The 19,291-nt window shown below is 51.7% G+C and overlaps 1 protein-coding gene across 4 annotated transcripts in view; it reads left to right on the plus strand.

Moving 5' to 3' along the window:
• PDE9A (phosphodiesterase 9A) overlaps positions 1–19,291 on the plus strand; it is a 108,068-nt gene that overhangs the window by 25,484 nt on the left and 63,293 nt on the right. For all 4 annotated transcript variants that reach the window (XM_055414577.2, XM_055414590.2, XM_055414581.2 and 1 more), the window contains exons 2-4: positions 5,147–5,217; positions 6,497–6,574; positions 13,300–13,343. In XM_055414577.2, coding sequence (XP_055270552.1) covers positions 5,147–5,217; positions 6,497–6,574; positions 13,300–13,343 — 193 coding nt within the window. The remainder of the gene's footprint in view (positions 1–5,146; positions 5,218–6,496; positions 6,575–13,299; positions 13,344–19,291) is intronic.

A 19,291-nucleotide genomic window follows, 5' to 3' on the forward strand; every position in this document is an offset into this window, starting at 1 on the left:
ATTCTCCAGGCAAGAATACAGGAGTGGGTTGCCATTCCCTTCTCTGGGAGATCTTCCTGTTCCAGGGATCGAACCCACGTCTCCTGTGTCTCCTGTATTAACTGGCAGACTCCTTACCACTGAGCCACCAGGGAAGCCCTAAAAATAGTACACTTTGGGCTTAATTCTGCACCCTTCACACACGCACACGCGCACACGCACACACACACACGCACACACATGCAAACACGGCAGGTGAGCCAGATCACACCCTGAATGGAGAGGCACACTCAGGGGAGCCCTGGAAGCATCCATGAGCCAAGGTAGGGAAGTGGACACAGGGCCCTCTCAGGAGGTGGAAGACCCTCTCTGTTGCAACAGGTGCAGCCCACACGGGTGGGGCTGCCCCCGTCTGTGGGTGAACCTCAGGGCCTATGCAGCTCCCTCTGAGGCCTAGAGTCCCACCCCTCCCCATTGCTGGGTGACCTGTGTCCTGGTTCCCGCCCACCGCATCAGAATCCATTTCCACTCCGGACCATCTCAGCCACTCTGTGCTCGCGCAGGTCCCCTCTCCTGTACAGTATTATAGTGCTGGAACACGTAGCCGTGTCTCCGGGCAAGAAGGCCTGGTTGGAACCTCTCCCGAGGAACGTGAAACCCCTCCCTTCTGGCTTGTTTGCAGGAAGACCACAGAGTGCCCGCCAGGAGCCCCGCTGGGCAATGATCAAATCTCCATCCTCCTAACCTCGAAAGCAGAAACTTGATTATCTAAGCTGCCTGGGGGCTTGGACACCATCCGTCTACCTGCTTTTCGACACATGGACAGCAGTGTCTGGCTGGAACACGGGAACTCGGGGGCCGCTTTCTGCATCCTCCCCTCCATGAACCTCTGAATGGGGTCTCCCAGGAGAGAAAGAGGAAAACACAATAGGATCCCGTCCCTGGAGGAGACCTCCAGACTCAGAATGAACAAGAAGTCACCCCCAAGCCTTTAGAAACTGCCGTCCTGTCTCTTTAACCCCAAGGCTACCTGGACGCAGGTTGGCAGCGCTCTGACCATCTGTCACACTGTTGCCAGCCCTGGTTTCTAAGTGTGTTGGTGGAGGTGCTGTCAGTACCAAGAAACAGAACCGTGCTGGTGCCAACTCAAGACGCTGGGCTCTCCTGCCCCTCCCCCCACCCCCTGTGATCTGGCCTCCCTCCCCTTCTCCAGGGCCGTTCCCGCAATGATCTCATGGGTGGCTGGTGTGGTTGGCCTGGATCCCGTGACCCTGGGACTCACCCCAATTGCCACCAGCTCCAAATTGCTTAGTAAAGTCGGAAAAGATCCCCTGGAGGAAGAAATGGCAACCCACTCCAGAATTCTTGCCTGGAGAATCCCATGGACAGAGGAGCCTGGCGGGCTACATACGACTGAGCGACTAAACAGACACACACACACACAGACACACACATACACACACATACACACACACAGACACACACACACACACACACACACACCCACCACCACACCCCCCCCCCCCGTGTTTGGGTCACACGTGTGCACTGACCAGAGGGAGGCCTGGGCTGTGGTCCTGGCTCCCTGACCACTTGCTGGCTGGGCCCAGGGGAGCCTTGTCCATCTCTGTGCTGCTTCCCATGGGGGCCCTTTGGAACGCACACACAAACACACACACACACACACACCCCCCCCCCGTGTTTGGGTCACACGTGTGCACTGACCAGAGGGAGGCCTGGGCTGTGGTCCTGGCTCCCTGACCACTTGCTGGCTGGGCCCAGGGGAGCCTTGTCCATCTCTGTGCTGCTTCCCATGGGGGCCCCTTGGAACGCGCACACACACACACACACACACACACACACACACCCACCCACCACCACCCCCCCCCCGTGTTTGGGTCACACGTGTGCACTGACCAGAGGGAGGCCTGGGCTGTGGTCCTGGCTCCCTGACCACTTGCTGGCTGGGCCCAGGGGAGCCTTGTCCATCTCTGTGCTGCTTCCCATGGGGGCCCTTTGGAACGGGGCTTGGCAGGTGGTTGGCACTCCCTGAGTGTCCGTTTCCTGACTCTTCAGGCAACCAGTAGGCTCCAGCACCAGAGTTCCCTGTGACCTTCACAGATCCCAGCTGAATACACGGAACAATCAGCGTTCTGCAGACGAGAGGCCTCTGGGTTCTCATTTGTTTCTCTTGTCTTGTGTTCATATTGCGGAGCTGCCAGTCAAACCCCGTGAAAGGGTTGGGGTGATCTGTCGTGCTTACTGATGAACGGCAGCCAGTTCTGCCTCTGGTCGGATGGCAATATAAAATCTTTATTCCTCTGTTAATCTTGCTGTCTCCGCATCTCACTTACAAGTTTCATTTCACCAACACTTTTTTTTTTTTAACTGCTGTTTATTTCTGGATCGAGGATAAAGGATTTGCAGAATGATTCAGCGTGGGAACAGAGAGCCTTGTGCCCTCCTGACCAGGCTGCCTGGGGGATCTTCCCACGCCAACCACACATTTGTGGGGCACGGGCTGCTTTCCCACGCCAGGAACAACCCATCTAGGCCGGAAGCTTCTCCTGGCACCTGGCGAAGAGCTGGGCTGTCCGGGCGCATCCCACGTTAGATTCACGTGATGCTGATGTTAGGGTGCATGTGGTGTTCCACCCCTAACTCCTCATCTGTGTTGTCCCCACTAAAGGCTTCTCAACTATTAATAATAAGATGAAAGCCTGATCAAACACACATGTCAAGTGGCCACACATTAAAGAATTTTACCCTAACTACGTCTTAGCTGAAGGAGGAAACTGGTAAGATGTCACGACTGGTTCAAAAGAGAAATCAAAGAACCAGGCATTTCTGTACAGTAGAGGCATGCTGAAAGGGATTTACAGATGGACACAACATGGTTTTCCATTGCGATGGAAGACACCCCTTGCAGTCTTTTCTGCTTATTCCTGATTTCCTTCCAGCCCCCCACCCCCCAGATTGGTGTCAAAAATAATCTCTAAGCCTGTTCTGGACACAGGAGAAGGCTGGCTTCCCTCCCTGGGTTGAGCCGAATCGGTCACAAGGGGCAGCGAGAATGCCAGTGTTCCCCGTGGGCCCTCCTGGACTTGTTTTGCTAGAAGGCTTCATAATTGGACTTTTTACAGCTTCTGTTATTTGCTATCCCGAGGCTAGGAAACCATCACAAAAGACTCTCTCCTCTAGATTTCATCAGCGGTGCTTATAAAGTTGGGCAAACTCACTTCTTGTCGAGGTCCCCCGGATATTCCAGGCTCTGGGTCTGTCTTCCCACCTCGCTCCCTGGGGAGGGTCTGCTCAGCAGTGACTTCCTGAAGCCACACTCCTCTCCTGACCAGCATCTGGTCATGACCTGCAAACCGCCTCTCCCCTTTCTGGAATCTTCGGGCAGTTCACAGACAAAGCTGCCCTACCCTCCGCCCCCGCCCACCCCTGCCCTTTACTGGGGTCTGGAGAAAACCCACAAAGTCAGTCTGCAGCAGATGGACAGGAACTTCAGAAAGGTTCAAACGGGAAAGTCAGAAATGGCCCCTCGTCAGTGGTGGGATGGCCAGACTCCATACCTCACCCCGCACGGGCACAGCCCTAGAAGCCAAAGCATGAATGAAAGCCTGTGCCGGGGGCCCTGGAGGTGTGCTGTCATGAGAACACGGTGGATGAAGGCAAGACCCTGCTGGCAGTGGAGCTAGGAGGCCCTGTGGAGAAGCTGCGCTGAGTCCTGATGGCTGGGAGGAAGAGAGGGGAGGAGAGCCCCTGGGAAGCGGGGCCCTGGAACCAAAGATGGCAGGGAGGGGTGCCCATGGACTAGAGTGAAGTCGGGCTGAGAGTTTGGCACGGACACAGGCTCCAGGGACACCCCAGAACCTCAGGAGCCCAGCAGGGAGGTGGACCTTCTTTCTACCGTGGATGCACAGGGCAGCAAAGGCTTCTGCACAGAAAGGCAGCACCACCAGGCCTGAGTTCCAGAAACTGAGGCAGGGTGCTAGGGCGGGAGCCTGCAGGGCCCATGCAGGGGTGCTGCGGGGGTCCTGGTGGACCTGCACTGAGCCAGGACGGTGGCTGCTGGGTGGACAGTGCCCATCAATGGCGCTGTCACAGGGGAGTGAAAACACCGCCTGGGGAAGGGGGTGGTGGGCAGCCTGGACGGGGGTGCTGGCTTTGTCTCAGCGTTGCCAGGCCAGTGGCACACAGAAACTGTGGTAGTCAGGGAAGGGCCACGTTTGTGGGGGAAATACCTGCTTGCTCTGTTTCACTGTTTCCAATTTAAAAAAGATGCAGACTGATCTGGCTGAAAAAAGAAACAGTGCTCTGGGCACTGAAAAATAACCACTCTGTTCAGTGTGGCTCTGCCCATGTTCAGACTCCTGCTGGTGAGCAGAGGGGTCTTACAGCCATTCCCAGGGAGAACCTGAAGGAAAGCAGCTATTGTGATGAAAACAGGAGCCCTGGCAGGGACTGTCCATGCACCACTGGGATGTACTTGAAGCCGCCTCTCCCAGGGAGCAATTCTGGAGCCCACACTCACAGTCGAGACCCCTCGGATGAAAGGGGCAGGCGTGAACACGTTTCTCTCCTGTCCAGCAGGGACTGGCCACCCGGGCCGGGTGCAGAATTGCATTGCGTGAAATTTGCTCCCTGTGTGGACCCACGGTTCCAGCCATGTCCTTTCTTATTGTGATTCCCCATCTGATTTAGTCCTGCAGCCCCAGTCCCCAAATCCTAAAAGGCAATCTTTTATTTTTAAGCTAATAACCTTAAAATTGTTTTTTAACATAATGGCCCCAGAGGTCATTGCAGCTTCCCGCACCCACCCCGCAAGATGGGGTGTCATTAAGCTGAGGTTGTGGGTGGCACATCGGACGTCACCAGCAGGGCACTGGCAGCGTGTCGCCTGCAAGTGTGTTAACCTGGTTGACAGCATTGCTTCTCACCACTCTGCAAAGAACAGGAGTCTTGTTTTTCTCAACTTGTATAAGTCAACTCAGTGAGATGTGCATGTAGCATTCCAGAGCGCACGGTGATTTGTTTTTTCTTTGTAAGATTAACCTGCAGGTCGGGAGCAGAGAGAGCCCCCTGGAATCTGACATCACCATGGGAACCAGCTGCCCAACTCCTGCCCGCCCCTCACAGCCGTGTGCTTCTGTTTTTGCAGGTGGTCTTTAGCAAGTATTGCAACTCCAGTGATATTATGGACCTGTTCTGCATCGCTACCGGCCTGCCTCGGTGAGTGACTGAGTCATCCCACCAGAGGGTTGCCTTTAAATTCACCTGGAGGGGCAGGTACCTGGGAGGCTGAGTGGCCGAGTGTAGGGGATGGGAGGCCTGGAAGGGTTGATGGACTCACCTTGCACCTTGCACATGGGGCCTTTCGAATCAATGGATGCGTCCCTGGAGGTTTCAGCCACCGCTGCAGGCTGCCCACAAACAATCATAGCTGTGTTAGCAGAGTCAACCATTGGGCCGGATTACGCAGACACTGCTGTTTTAAAAGTTTCTTTTTATTCTTTCTTTCATTTATTCCTTTGTTTTGGGAGAAAGGATAAAGAAGGGTGGTAGTGTTTAGGCTGTGGTCCCCCAGCCCCAGATGACCCAGGGATCCAGATCAACGTTTAAGAAAAAAACTGATGTCAGAAATAAGTTGATAAGACCAGAAACCTACCCTCGAAAACCACAGTCGGCAGCTTGTTCTAGGAAGTGAATTTTCTGTCCTAACTTCCTGACTATAGAGAGTAATCAGGAATAACTTTGGCCTGCAGTTAACTTTAAAGTTACGACCCAGGTCAAGGAGGGTGAGAAGGAAGGACAGTCCGGACCGTTCAGAGTCAGGTGAGGAAAGGAGAGTCAGGCAATAGGTTACGTGCCTGAAATCACAACAAGTGGCAGCTTGGAGCAGCAGTAAATGGCCCACAGTTTGGGGCATCTTTTGATAAGCAGTGTGCTAAGAAATAAATATATATTCCTTTTTAGAACAACCCTGGGATTCAGGTGTCGCTGCCACAGCACAGATTTTAAAAATACACATCGCCAGGGTTCAGTCGTGTGATTACGGCAAAACCTTGGGTGAGAGGCCCCCCAGAGATGGAGGTTAGAGGAAGATTCAACTAACCCTCTTAAAACTGTTTAGTAGGAGAGCTTTTTGCCTGTTTAGATGGACTCCCCCAGGAAATGAAAGGGGAACGCAAACCCTGCATTCATCACCAGCTGATATAAATGTTCATTTCTACTTTACCACAGTTTTATTGAGCCTCCCAACTCAACAAATTAGACTCTGTCCAATTCCCATTTCAAATGACTTACACATCTGCTGACTTACACTTAAAACTACACGCGCAACCCTTAATTCTGTTACCAAGCTGAGGGCCAGAGTCTTGGGGCTGACCACTCAGAGCCCCTTGGGCAGGACCGCCAGGTGCTCAGGTTCCTACCTCAAGGGAGGCCCAGATTCAAGTGCGCACCCAGGAGACAACATCGGGGTGAAGACACGGCTTCTCCTGTCTTCCAGGAACACCACCATCTCCCTCCTGACCACGGATGACGCCATGGTCTCCATTGACCCCACCATGCCCGCCAATTCAGAACGGTAAGTGGCTGGCAGGCTTCATCAGCTCTTTCTCGCCATGTCTGATAGCTCTCTGCAGGCGCGGCGGGATCTCCATGGTTGTTTTCTTAATGTATGGATGCAGGGAAATCCAGGTTTAAACCAAAGATGGGAGAGTCTGGGTAGGAGGCTGCCGGTTACTGTGCAGAACTTGTCACTTTCCAGGAAAGCGGCAGCTCTAAGCGTGGCCAGGGACCTTGCCGAGGGTCAACAGGAGCCCTCTGAGGGGGTAGTTACAGATGGGGAAGCTGAGGACTAAGTGACAGCAGCAGAGCCGGCCCCTGTCCATCAGAGCAGGAGATTCCCTGACCAGAGCCCCTGGTGACACTGGGCATTGACCCCTTGAGCAAGTCCTGGAGTTGTCAAAGTGCTGCCCACCGGCTACTCTGCCCAGTGGGAGGAGGAAGCCTGGGGGCTGCAGGAATGGAACCAGGAGAGGCCGGAGAAGTAAAGGCTCGGGCAGTAAACACATCTGTGAACATCAGTAGAACAGCCCGGCCGCTTGTGGCCAGAGGGAAGACAAGGGCTGAGCAGAGCCTCCCACTCGCACCCGGCCCTCTGCCCAGCAGCCGGAGTCCCTGGCGGTCCCCACTTTATATTTGCAGTGGGGCCAGGCAGAATCCGAACCGTGTTCCACATGAGGCTGGGAGCGGGAGCGAGGTTGGGCGTGGTGCACCCCTGGGGACCCCTGCCTGTTGCTCCCGCCGTTCTCTGCATCCCCCTCTGAGCGACACGGGTCAACCCAGCCGTCGAGGTGGACTGTTCCAGCCTGTAGGAGGGAGCGTGCCCAGGCAGACCCTCTCATGTCCCAGCCACCGGAGGGCCCCTGGCTGCCTGATGGCAGTCTGGAAATATTTAGGCTCCTGGGATGCGGTCCCTGGAACCTCCAATGTAAGTGCCCTAAAGTTTCCCCCAACCCAAGGTGCGTGCACATCCGAGCCGAGCAAACGGGGACAGGCGCTTGCTCCTCCTCTCTGCCTGGACACCACTCGTCAGTTATCACTCGGGCCCAGGTGCAGGGGGCCCAGTCGCCAGCAAGGACTGCCAGTGAGAACTGCCAGTGAGAACTGCCAGGCTTTGGTGCAGAAAGCCGAGGCAGTAACAAACCCCAGGAGGTACGAAGTCCTGGAACATTCGAACAACCTCCACTGTCCTTTGAGCTCAGTGGTGGGCGGCCAGTACTGTCCTGCCCTGAGCACTGGGTGCTTCTGCCAGGCCTCCCCTCCCCCTCCTGCTGTGTCCATTAGTCTCCTGAATTTTTAATTTCATCATCAGGAGATTCTGCTCCCACGTGCTCTGGCACTGATTACGCTCTGATTATCGGATCCGGGCTCCCCAGAAGAAAGAATGCTAATTGAATCCCCAAAGACTCCAAGAACATTGTTGTAAATTGCAGCACCAGCTCCAGCCTGACCCAGATCTGTATTCATGAGGAAAGGCAGGAGTGACCTGTCACCCCCGACTTCCACAAGATAAAATGATGTCATCAGGGGAGAAGTGTCCTGTCCATGCGATCTGGTCTCTGATGGAGCAAAGCTGCATGTTTCCTGAATTAGTTAAAGGAGTTTGTAGGTTGTCTATTCTGTTCTGTCACTTCATCGTATCTCGTTTGGCACTTTATTCTGTGCCAGCCCTTGTCAATGAGGTGCAGTTTTGTTCCCCGGAGACGCTGGGGGAAGTCTAATGTTTTGGCTGCCACAGCAGGGACAAGTGTCTAGCACCCAGAGGGCAGAGACCAGGGCTGCTGCTCCATGTCCCCGAGCCCAGGGCCAACCCTACCCCCGACCCCAGACTCACCTGCCTGAAGGTCAATGGCACAGAGGCTGGGAACTGGTATTAGTGGTCCCCACAGTTTTCTCTTTGCAGACCTACGCGTTGCCTCCAGGCCACCAGCCTCATGTCATCCCCAGGAGCTGGTTGAAGCAGAGCCCCCTTCCTCCTGCTCTCCAACCCCTCCATCTGGTTCCCTAGGTTGGGGTTGGGCCCCAGAACTGCCATTTCCGCAGGTTCCCAGGTGGTGGTGATGTTGCCCAGGACCCCCTTGATCACTGTTCTGACCACTGAGCATCTCCGTCTACCGCCTTCACCCACTCCCTGCACTTGGGGTTGTGGACCTTTTCCATTTTTAGAGATTCCCCCTCCAGCTTCTCCCTGTCTGTGTTTGTTTTCTTGCTCTCAGCCCTGAAGACGCAGTATTCCCAAGGTTTCACACCCGAGCCCCCATCCAGGCCTCCCATCTGCTCCTTTGCCTCCTGCTCTCCAGTACCAAGGTTCCAGCTGCCACTGGACTGTCCTGCCCATTTTATATATGCATAATGTGATCTAGCCCAACAGAACAGTGACCGTCAGCCCTGCCTAAAGGTTTAAACCACCAGGGATCTTCAAAAAGGTGCTGATGACCAGTCCCCCACTCAGTTCAGTCGCTCAATCGTGTCCGACTCTTTGCAACCCCATGAATCATAGCACACCAGGCCTCACTAGGACCTAGTAAATTCAGATTTGTGTTGGATTTATTTTTAAAGCTCACCAGGTGATTCCAGGACTTCCAGTGGCTCAGTGGTCAAGAATCCACCTACAGTGCAGGAGGCCCAGGTTCGATCCCTGGCTCAGGAAGACCTTCTGGAGAAGGAAATGGCAACCCACTCCAGTATTCTTGCTTGGAGAATCCCATGGACAGAGGAGCCTGACTGGGTACAGTCCATGGGGTCGCAAAGCGTCGGACAGGACTGAGGGACCAAACAACAACAGAGGTGATTCGAACATGCAACACCAGAATCACAGATGTTAAGTGTGGGAAACCTAAGAGGCTACTCCCGACCCCAGGAGGGGCTTAGCCCAGCAGGGACCAGACGGTCATGTCCACCAGACACAGGGTTTCCCTTTTTGGGAAGTGCTGGATGAATTTGCTTCTTCCCAGAAGACAGTCATATCAGGTTGTGTTCCTCCAGCTTCCTCCATCTCTGAAGACCCTGCAGTCCCTCGGCCTTGCCAGCCTGGCCAGTTCCTGTCCACCCCCCACTCCCACCCCCGCCAGCCTCAGACTCAGGAACCATCACAAGAGGGGCTCCCTGGGGGCACCAGATGGTCCACCTCACCTGCCTTCTGCCCAGGTAATGCTCTCATGAGGCACTTTCACAGCCTTTTCTCCAAATTCCAGTGATCAGCTGGATACCAAACAGAAATCAGGGTCCCAGTTGCCCTGTCTCTTATACTAATCTTTTCAGCTCGTTTCAAGCCAAATTTCATGACCTTCTGACTCTCTTCAAAATACTTCTTGCCTTAGTGATCAGCGAATGTTTCAGACCAGCAATTTAAATAACCTGGCATATAGTCACCTAAGTCTGAGGGGCTCTTATCAAATAGTGGGCTGAATAGCTTTCTCTTTCTTTTGGAAATGGTGAGAAAGCTGATTGCGAACCACCCGATTCCCGAAAACCAGCAAACGCAAGTAGACACGTCCCAGCGTTGCTCAGATCCTGCTCAGAGGGACCGAGCATCTGGTCCTTGCTGGATCAGGGACATCCTGGGTCCCATGGTGTCCCGCTGACAGGCTTGTTGCCTCCAGAGAACACCTTCTGTTCCTGCCACTAATGCTTCAAGACCCTCATCGAAGGAGAGAAATAGGCGCTTAAATAGTTCAAGGAAAGATGGGGCACGGGGCAGGGCATGTGGAGAGAGGGAAGAGCCAGGAGGGCACAGCACACGTGTGACACAATCGCTCCGTTGGTTCCAGTTTTAGCCAAGCTGTGATACGTGAGGTGTCCGCTGCATGAAATGGCTGAGCACTTGCATGGGTGGCGTATGTGACCATGTACGCCAGCTGGGAAAATGCCTCCTGGATTCCATCCTGGCTCCCACTAAACGTGCTTGTGAAGACATAGTTACATTTCAGAAAAAGACCAATATAAGTTCAAGGCAAGTGGACAGTGGTTTATGTTGATCCTGTTGCTGAAGAAGAAATAATGAAGCTGCAGCTCATTTTCGGGCCGAGGCAGGAGTTTATTCAGTCGTGGAAGCGCCAAGACTGATTCTGAGAACATTCTTGCCGTTGAGAATCAAGAGGCTTAAGGATGGAGGAGCCAAGTGTCATTTTGCAGGCCCAGCTGTGGTCAGCGTGTGCCGGGGCGCACGGCTCTGCCTCTCCACCTCACCCACCTCCCTCACCTGCTCTGCTGGCCGCCACCTCCCGCACCCGCATCAGGCCTGTGGGGAGGACGGCAGGAGACTGTCTTGTGGCCGCAGAGGAGAGGGAGGATAGAGAAACAGGGGTGAGGGGGAGGGAAGGAAAGGGCCAGGCTCCCTCTCTCCCCACTGCCCCAGCATCAGTGCTGCTTATGGGGGAGGGATGCGGAGGGAGGAGAGGGCGGTGGTGACGGTCCCCTTGCCGTGGCTCTCCACCCCGACCCCAGACCCTCATTCCTCTCCTGGGTGGGGCCAACACACGGCCCAGAGCACGCCACAGCTGGTTCACAGTCAGCTCCAGGCACCTTCGGTGGGTTTCAGCGAGCCCCGCTGCCTGGAGCTCCGTCTCCCAGCGTCTGCAAGCTGACGGGGCTGACGCCTGCTAGGGTAGGGGGAGCCAGGGAAGGTGGAGTCACCTGCTCAGCCTGTCGGTGGGGCCAAGACTGCTGGTACTACCTTGGTCCACTCCTCCCTGCCACGAGCTCAGCAGGTGGGCCCACACTTCACACTGCATGGGTTCTGAGGAGGGTGCTCTGTGATCTGCCAGGACCCAAGTACCATTACCGTGAAGCCTCTATAGTGAAGGTACCCACATCCCAAATAACCGACTTCCAGGGGTCTTTGGAAGAGGCCCTTTCTCTAGGCAAGGTGCATCCATGAGGAGGTCTGGGGGCCTTGCCCCTCCACACACTTTTCCAGGAGGAACCCCTTTTGGGGAGACCAAGATTTGAGACCCTCATGGAGTTGTCTGTCCATCAGCCATAGTGCCACGCAGCTGTTATTTTTATACTTTATCGGCATTTTAAATTGCAGACAATATTTTCTGTGGCCTGGAAACCATTAAACCACAGGTATGACCCCAATTAACGCTGGTGGCAAAGGACCCACCTGCCAATGCAGGTTAGACGTAAGAGACGCGGGTTCGTTCCCTGGGTCAGAAAGATCCCCTGGAGGAGGGCACAGCAACCCACTCCAGTATTCCTGCCTGGAGAATCCCATGGGCAGAGGAGCCCGACGGGCTGCAGTCCGTGGGGTCACTCAGAGTCAGACATGATGAAGTGGCTTAGCTCACACACAGGTTCGGTGTTCGGTGTGCATCCTCCCAGCCTCTGTGCTTTCTGCCTCCAGTGCTCCGCTGGCTGGCCGGCTGTGACCCTGTCTCTTGCTACATCTCCCTAGTGAAATGTCGTGGGCATCCCTCCACCTCAGTACTTGCACACTGTCTCCATCTTTTTAACAACCTCGTGACCTTCCACGGTTCAGCTGATGTATCATCCACCCTCAGTGGAGAGGGGCCTGAGTATTTCTCAGCCATTCGAAAGGCAGCAGCCATGTCCTTTCAAGGTGTACTTGACCGTGGAGCATTGGGTCCGTGAGGGCAAAGCCTTTTTGTCTGGTTCACTGTTGTGTCACCAGAACCCAAGCACACTTAGCGCTCGGTGAAAAGTGTGCTGAACGGATGAACAAGTGGCATATGCAGATGCCCCCGTAAGACAGGGGTGCCCAAACTCCAGGATCTGATACCTGATGATCTGAGGTGGAGCAGATGTCATAATACTGGAAGTAAAGTGCGCAATACATGTAATACACTTGAATCATCCCACAGTCACCCCCTCACCACCCCCGTCCGTGGAAAACTGTCTTCCATGAAACCAGTCCCTGGTGCCACAAAGGTTGGGGGCCGCTGCCATAAGAGAGAATCAAGAGTTAACACTTTCGTCCTAGGTTCACCTGATGAGACAGTGGATTTTAAATTAGACTCCATGCAGCTCGGTTGCTGTCCCCAGGGTGCTGGCAGTCCATACTCCCACCAGCAATACCTGCTGGAGTCTGATTCCCTGTGCCCTTGTAGCCCTCTTGTCATCAGGTTCTAGAATTTTGCTAAACTGTTGGGTAAAAGAATAGCCTCTTTGTTGAGGTGCCTCTCTTTATTTTTGTTGTTGTCAGCCATTGCCTGTTCCTATTCTTTGCCTGTTTTCCATTGAATTAATCATCTCCCCCACCCCCAGATTTGCCGGGGGTCCTTGTATGTCAGGGACCGTGACCTTCAATCTGTGGTGACATCACCAATATCCTCTCCCCACCCCTGTGGGTCTCTTGATTACTGGTGATGACATCACCAAGGTGCCAGTGCATTTTCACCTGAGTTATTGACACCATCCTGTCTTGAGCACATGGGGGTTGCCGTTGCCAGGAGCTCAAACCAAGCCAAAGTGGGAGAGCCTCCTGCATCAGCCAGGTGTCAAGGCAGACGAAGGCCACTCTGCCACCCCAGCTGCATTCAACATGCTTGTTTTATTAACCAAATATGAACGTGACAGAGGGGTCCATTATTTAAATAATATATTTAAAGTGTTGAGAATTTCTCTGAATGAGGAATCTCAGAACCACCAAAGAAGCTCATTTTTTAAAAAGACCTAATTCACTGATGAATTCTAATTCAGCCCAGGTGCTTATCTTTTGGGCCAGATGTGTGTGGACGTCTTTGACGGCATCTTACAGTGAAACTGCCTTCTCTCTTGCAGAACTCCCTACAAAGTGAGACCCGTGGCCATCAAGCAACTCTCTGGTAAGGCCTTGCTATCATTTTTTAAATTAAAAAAATATAGGAAGCTGTAGGCTGCCCCTGGATTGAATATGTATGAGTTAAGCGTTGAATTGAAGCCCAGTGCTGTTACAGAATGTAAAGTCACATACTGCTGTTAAGGCAGCCATGCCGTGTCCTCCATGACCCCCCAGGGGCCTAGCCCCCCAGAATGCCCTGTCCTGACAACCTCGCAGACGCTGGGTGACACCCCACTCCTGTCGCCCTGGGCCCAGTACCGGTGCTGTCCCTTCAGACTGTAATGTGCAAACTCTAGCCCCCAGGATGCCTCATAGACTGAGTGGTGTTGGTTTGTTAAAGTCCCATTGCCTTCTGGATCTTGGATCACTCCTATTTATGTGTCACATGCATAATAATGTGCTCCTATTTAAGTGTATATTTTGATCAGGCTTTGAAAGTTTTATCCATCCTCGTCAACTGTCACCAAAACCGAGACCAGGAACGTTTTCATCACCTGAAAATGTTCTCTTCTGACTCTTCCCGCTTAACCCCGGTCCCTCCGTTACGGGTCTGTGTCAACCACACTCTCTCTCTGAAACCACAGGTTAGGTATGTCTTTCTGAGACTTTCATAGAGAAGAAATTACATAAAATGTACCCTTTTTTGACCCAACGTTGTTTATGAGACTCATCCGTGTGTTGTGTGTATCATTCTTTCCTTTTTATTGGTGAGTACCCACTCCATTGTTCTTGCCTGGAGAATCCCAGGGACAGGGCAGCCTGGTGGGCTGCCGTCTATGGGGTCACACAGAGTCGGACACGACTGAAGTGACTTAGCAGCAGCAGCAGCACTGTTCCAGGTGTGGCTGGCCCACAGTTTGTTTATCCGTTCACCTGCTGAAGGACATCTGGGTTATTTCAGGTTGGGGGCTTTTATGAATAAGGCAACTATGAGTATCCAGGAACAAGCATTTACAGGGACATAACATTTTTATTTCGCTTGGAGTCAGTGGGATTGAATGGATTGCTGGGTCATGTGGTTTAGTACACGTTTCATTTTATAAAAAAAGAATACTTCCACGCAGTTCCTTTCCTTCTAATGATCCAGATCTAATGTGCTCTCCTCCTTCTAGCTACTGAAGGAGGAAGCTTGGCTCATTGATTTTAGATCTTTCTTTTTTTATATAATAACATAAACCTAGAGATTTCCCTCAGAGCATACTTTAGCTATCTCACAAATTTTGATGTGTTGCGTTTTCATTTTTATTCAGCTTAAAATATTTTCTAGTTTACCTTGTAGTTCTTTTTCTGATCCGTTTGTTATTTAGAAGTATATTATCTAATTTTTAAATATTTGGATATTTTCCAGTCATCTTTCTGGTACTGATTTCTATTTTTTTTTTTTTTTGATTTATCTTTGGCCGTGCTGGGTCTTCGTTGCTGTGTGAGGGCTGTTCTCTAGTTGCAGCATGGACTTATTGCAGTGGCTTCTCTTGTTGCAGAGCAGAGGCTCTAGGTACACGGTCTTCGGTAGCTGCAACTTGCGGACTTAGTTTTCCTGTGTCATGTTGAATCCTCCTGGATCAGTGATGGAACTCATTGCCCCTGCATTGGCAGACAGCTTCTTAACCACTGGACCACCAGGAAAGTCCCTGGTATTGATTTCTGTTCAATCGTTTGTGACCATATAACTTCAGTCTTTTTTGATTTACTGAGATACATGGTGTATCTTGGAACTTCCCTGTAGCTCAGATGGTGAAGAATCTGCCTGCATAGCAGAAGACCTGGGGTTTGATCCCTGGGTTGGGAAGCTCCTCTGGAGAAGGGAATGGCAATCCACTCCAGTATTCTTGCCTGGAGAATCCCAAGGACAGAGAAGCCTGATGGGCTACAGTCCATGGCGTCATAAAGAGTCGGACATGATTGAGCCACTAACACCACTGCCTCGGTGACTGTTCCATGTACACTAAAAAAACAATGTGTACTCTTGTTCCTGGGGAAAGACTCTATAAATGTCAGTTAGTTCAAGTTGGTTGATAGTGTGTCATTCGAATTTTCTGTATCTTTACTTAATTTTTGTCTACTTGTTCTGTCCATTACTGAAGGATAAGAATTGCAGTATCCAGCCCTGCTGTGGATATGTTGTTTCATTTCTTAGTTCTCTTGGGTTTTGCCTCATGCCTTTTCTGTCTCTGTTACTGGGTGCGTCCTTGGGACTGTTGTGTCCTCTTGATGAATCAGCCCCTTTATTCTTGTGGAAGTTTGTCCTTTGTCTCTGGTGCTGCTCGGCGGCGTCTGCTTCCCCTCATGCTTTCCTCTGCTCGGTGCTCCTAGTTATATCCCGTTCCCTCTTTTTGACCTTTAACCTGCTTATATTGGAAGGACTGATGCTAAAGCTGAAACTGCAATACTTTGGCCACCTCATGCGACCAGTTGACTCACTGGAAAAGACTCTGATGCTGGGAAAGGTTGGGGGCGGGAGGAGAAGGGGACGACTGAGAATGAGATGGCTGGATGGCATCACTGACTCTGTGGACATGAGTTTGAGTGAACTCTGGGAGATGGTGATGGACAGGGAGGCCTGGCGTGCTGTGATTCATGGGGTCGCGGAGAGTCGGACACGACTGAGCGACTGAACTGAACTGAACTGACTGATATTTGAAGTCGATTTCTTATTAGTTCTGGCAATTTCAGCTTTTTGGTTACATTTTTAAGCCATTTACATTAAATGTAATTATCCATGTGTGTGTGTGTGTTAGTCGCTTAGTCGTGTCCAACTCTTTATGACCCCATGGACTGTAGCCCTCCAGGCTCCTCTGTCCATGGAATTCTCCAAGCAAGAATACGGGAGTGGGTTGACATGCCCTCTTCCAGGGATCAAACCCAGGTCTCCCACATTGCAGGCAAATTGTTTACCGATCGAGCTACCCGGGAAGCCCAGTTATCCATCTCAGTTCAGTTCAGTTCAGTTCAGTCGCTCAGTCGTGTCCAACTCTCTGCGACCCCATGAATCACAGCACGCCAGGCCTCCCTGTCCATCACCAACTCCCGGAGTTCACTCAAACTCATGTCCATAGAGTCAGTGATGCCATCCAGCCATCTCATTCTCTGTCGTCCCCTTCTCCTCCCGCCCCCAATCCTTCCCAGCATCAGTCTTTTCCAGTGAGTCAACTCTTCTCATGAGGTGGCCAAAGTATTGGAGTTTCAGCTTTAGCATCAGTCCTTCCAACGAACACCCAGGATTGATCTCCTTTAGAATGGACTGGTTGGATCTCCTTGCGGTCCAAGGGACTCTCAAGAGTCTTCTCCAACACCACAACTCAAAAGCATCAATTCTTCAGCGGTCAGCTTTCTTCACAGTCCATCTCTCACATCGATACATGACCACGGGAAAAACCATAGCCTTGACTAGATGGACTTTGTTGGCAAAGTAATGTCTCTGCTTTTTAATATACTATCTAGGTTGGTCATAACTTTCCTTCCAAGGAGTAAGAATCTTTTAATTTCATGTCTGCAGTCAGCATCCACAGTGATTTTGGAGCCCAAAAAAATAAAGTCTGACACCGTTTCCACTGTTTTTCCATCTATTTCCCATGAAGTGATGGGACCAGATGCCATGATCTTTGTTTTCTGAATGTTGAGCTTCAAGCCAACCTTTTCACTCTCCTCTTTCACTTTCATCAAGAGGCTTTTGAGGTCCTCTTCACTTTCTGCCATAAGGGTGGTGTCATCTGCATATCTGAGGTTATTGATGTTTCTCCCAGCAATCTTGATTCCAGCTTGTGCTTCTTCCAGCCCAGTGTTCCTCATGATGTACTCTGCATATAAGTTAAATTATCCATCTAGTTGGGTTTAAATCTACTTAAAGTTTTTAAGCTTTACATTTACATTACATTTACATGAAATGTAATTATCCATATAGTTGGGTTTAAATCTACTTTCTTATTCCTCATTTTCTATTTGTCTCATTTTTCTTTTCTGATATTTTCCTCTCTCTCTACACTGTTTGATGCTGAACATTTCTTAATTCCAATTTTTTCCTCCACTCTTGTCTTAGGAGCTGTACTTCTTTGTTTTATCTCTTTGTGGCTGTTCTTGGTGTTCAGTATGTAGCATCAGCTCTTCACAGTCTGCCTTTAATTATATTACTCCACTCCACAAGAATATAAAGTTCTCAAAACAGTGAGCTTCCATTTCTCCTGCCTCATTCTTCCTGCTTTATGTCATACTTTTTACTCCTACGCATGTTCTAAACCCCATAATATATAGTTATCATTTTTTGCTTTCAGTAGTCAATTATATTTTCTTTCATATCTTTGTATATCCATGTTTGCATTTTTTGTTTTGTTGTGGGTCATCTGGATTTTGTTTTCTTCCATTAGAGAGCATGGGCTTTGTCATGGCAGATACTTGAGTTACTTACAAGTGGGTCTGATGCCTTGATGCCTTTGAGACTTGTTTTTTAGCTTTGCTAGGTCAGTTCTGGAGAACCCCTGCTCCAGAGAGAGTTCCGCCTCGTGGCTGAGGCGCCATCCCTGTGGGGTCTCCACTGACCTCCTCTGACTGCCACGCATTCTGCATTCCAGCTCCTTCGAGCTCAGATGTTTGGAGATGAGGTTGGGACACTGAGTAAAGGTCATGGGGGCCTTGCATGAGGAGTTGCTGCCCTGATTCCTGTGTGGGGAGGTCAGCAGAGGTGGTGAGGAGTGACCAGACTCTGACATGTTCTGAGGGAAGAGTCACGCTTATCGCCTGGCTGGGTGGAAGTAAAAGAACGAATTGTCAGAGAAGCCTTGAGTTCTGGCCTGAGCCACGGAGAGGGTGGCATTGCGGTGCTGGAGAAGAGTCCTGAGAGTCCCTTGGACAGCAGGGAGATCAAACCAATAAATCCTAAAGGAAATCAACCCTGAATATTCATTGGAAAGATTGATGCTGAAGCAGAAGCTCAACTACTCTGGCCACCAGATGCTAAGAGTTGACTCATTGGAAAAGACCCCGATGCTGGGAAAGATTGAGGGCAAGAGGAGAAGAGGGTGGCAGAGGATGAGATGGTTAGATAGCATCACTGACTCAATGAACATGAGTTTGAGCAAACTCCAGGAGCTAGTGAAGGACAGGGAAGCCTGGCGTGCTGCAGTCCATGGGCTCACAAAGAACTGGATACGACTTAGTAACTGAACAACAACATGAGGAGGGTGGAACGGCAGCCCTGTGAGAGTGTGAGCTGAGGGTCAATCTGGGTGGGGGGAACATGGTTTAACCTCTTGGACCTCAGTGTCTGAGGTCCTCAGCTCCTCTAGACGTGTCTAGAGGAACTGTCACATCTGAGCTGGATGTGATGACATGGCACTGGACCTTCAGCGTGGGTGGTGTTCTGCAGCCAGGGACCTAATGAGCTCCCTAGGGAAGAAAGGACTGAGGATTGAGCCCTGAGGCCCCACCCTGGGGACTGGATTCCCTGGGAAGGATACTCGCGACCTGACACCGTCAGAAGAGGGGCCTTTTAAGAAAAAAGAGGAGAGAAAAAAACAAGAGCAGGTGGATGAGATAGGGATGAGCTTCAGGAAGGGAAGACCAGGGGCCTGGCAGTGTGATCAAGTATTAGCAGGCTTGTCTCTAGGGGAAGAAGGCAGAAGGATTTCTGTGCTGACTCTCTGCCCTTTGGAGCTTGCTTATGGGAGTTTTGACTCTGGCTCTCTTGTGCAAACAGCCTCCACCTCCCATCCAGTACCACCCGGACTGGCTGCCCGCGGCCTCCAGCCTTTGCCCTGGCTCAGTGACCAGTCCTGGCCACACAGCCCTGAGTCAGGACCTGTCAGGAGCCTCACTTGCCCTTTAGTCTTCAGGCCACATACACAATGGCGGGAAAAAGAACCCCGGGAGAGGACGTGGGAGCCTTGTGGCCAGGCTCACAGGCAGCTACCGGGCCTCTGGGCCTGTCCTGTCCAGAGACCCCCGCCATCTTTGCTGAGT

Source organism: Moschus berezovskii, chromosome 1 (assembly GCF_049115385.1).
Source record: "Moschus berezovskii isolate FMDL1 chromosome 1, NW_MosBer_1.0, whole genome shotgun sequence".
Classification (NCBI taxonomy): Eukaryota; Metazoa; Chordata; class Mammalia; order Artiodactyla; family Moschidae; genus Moschus; species Moschus berezovskii.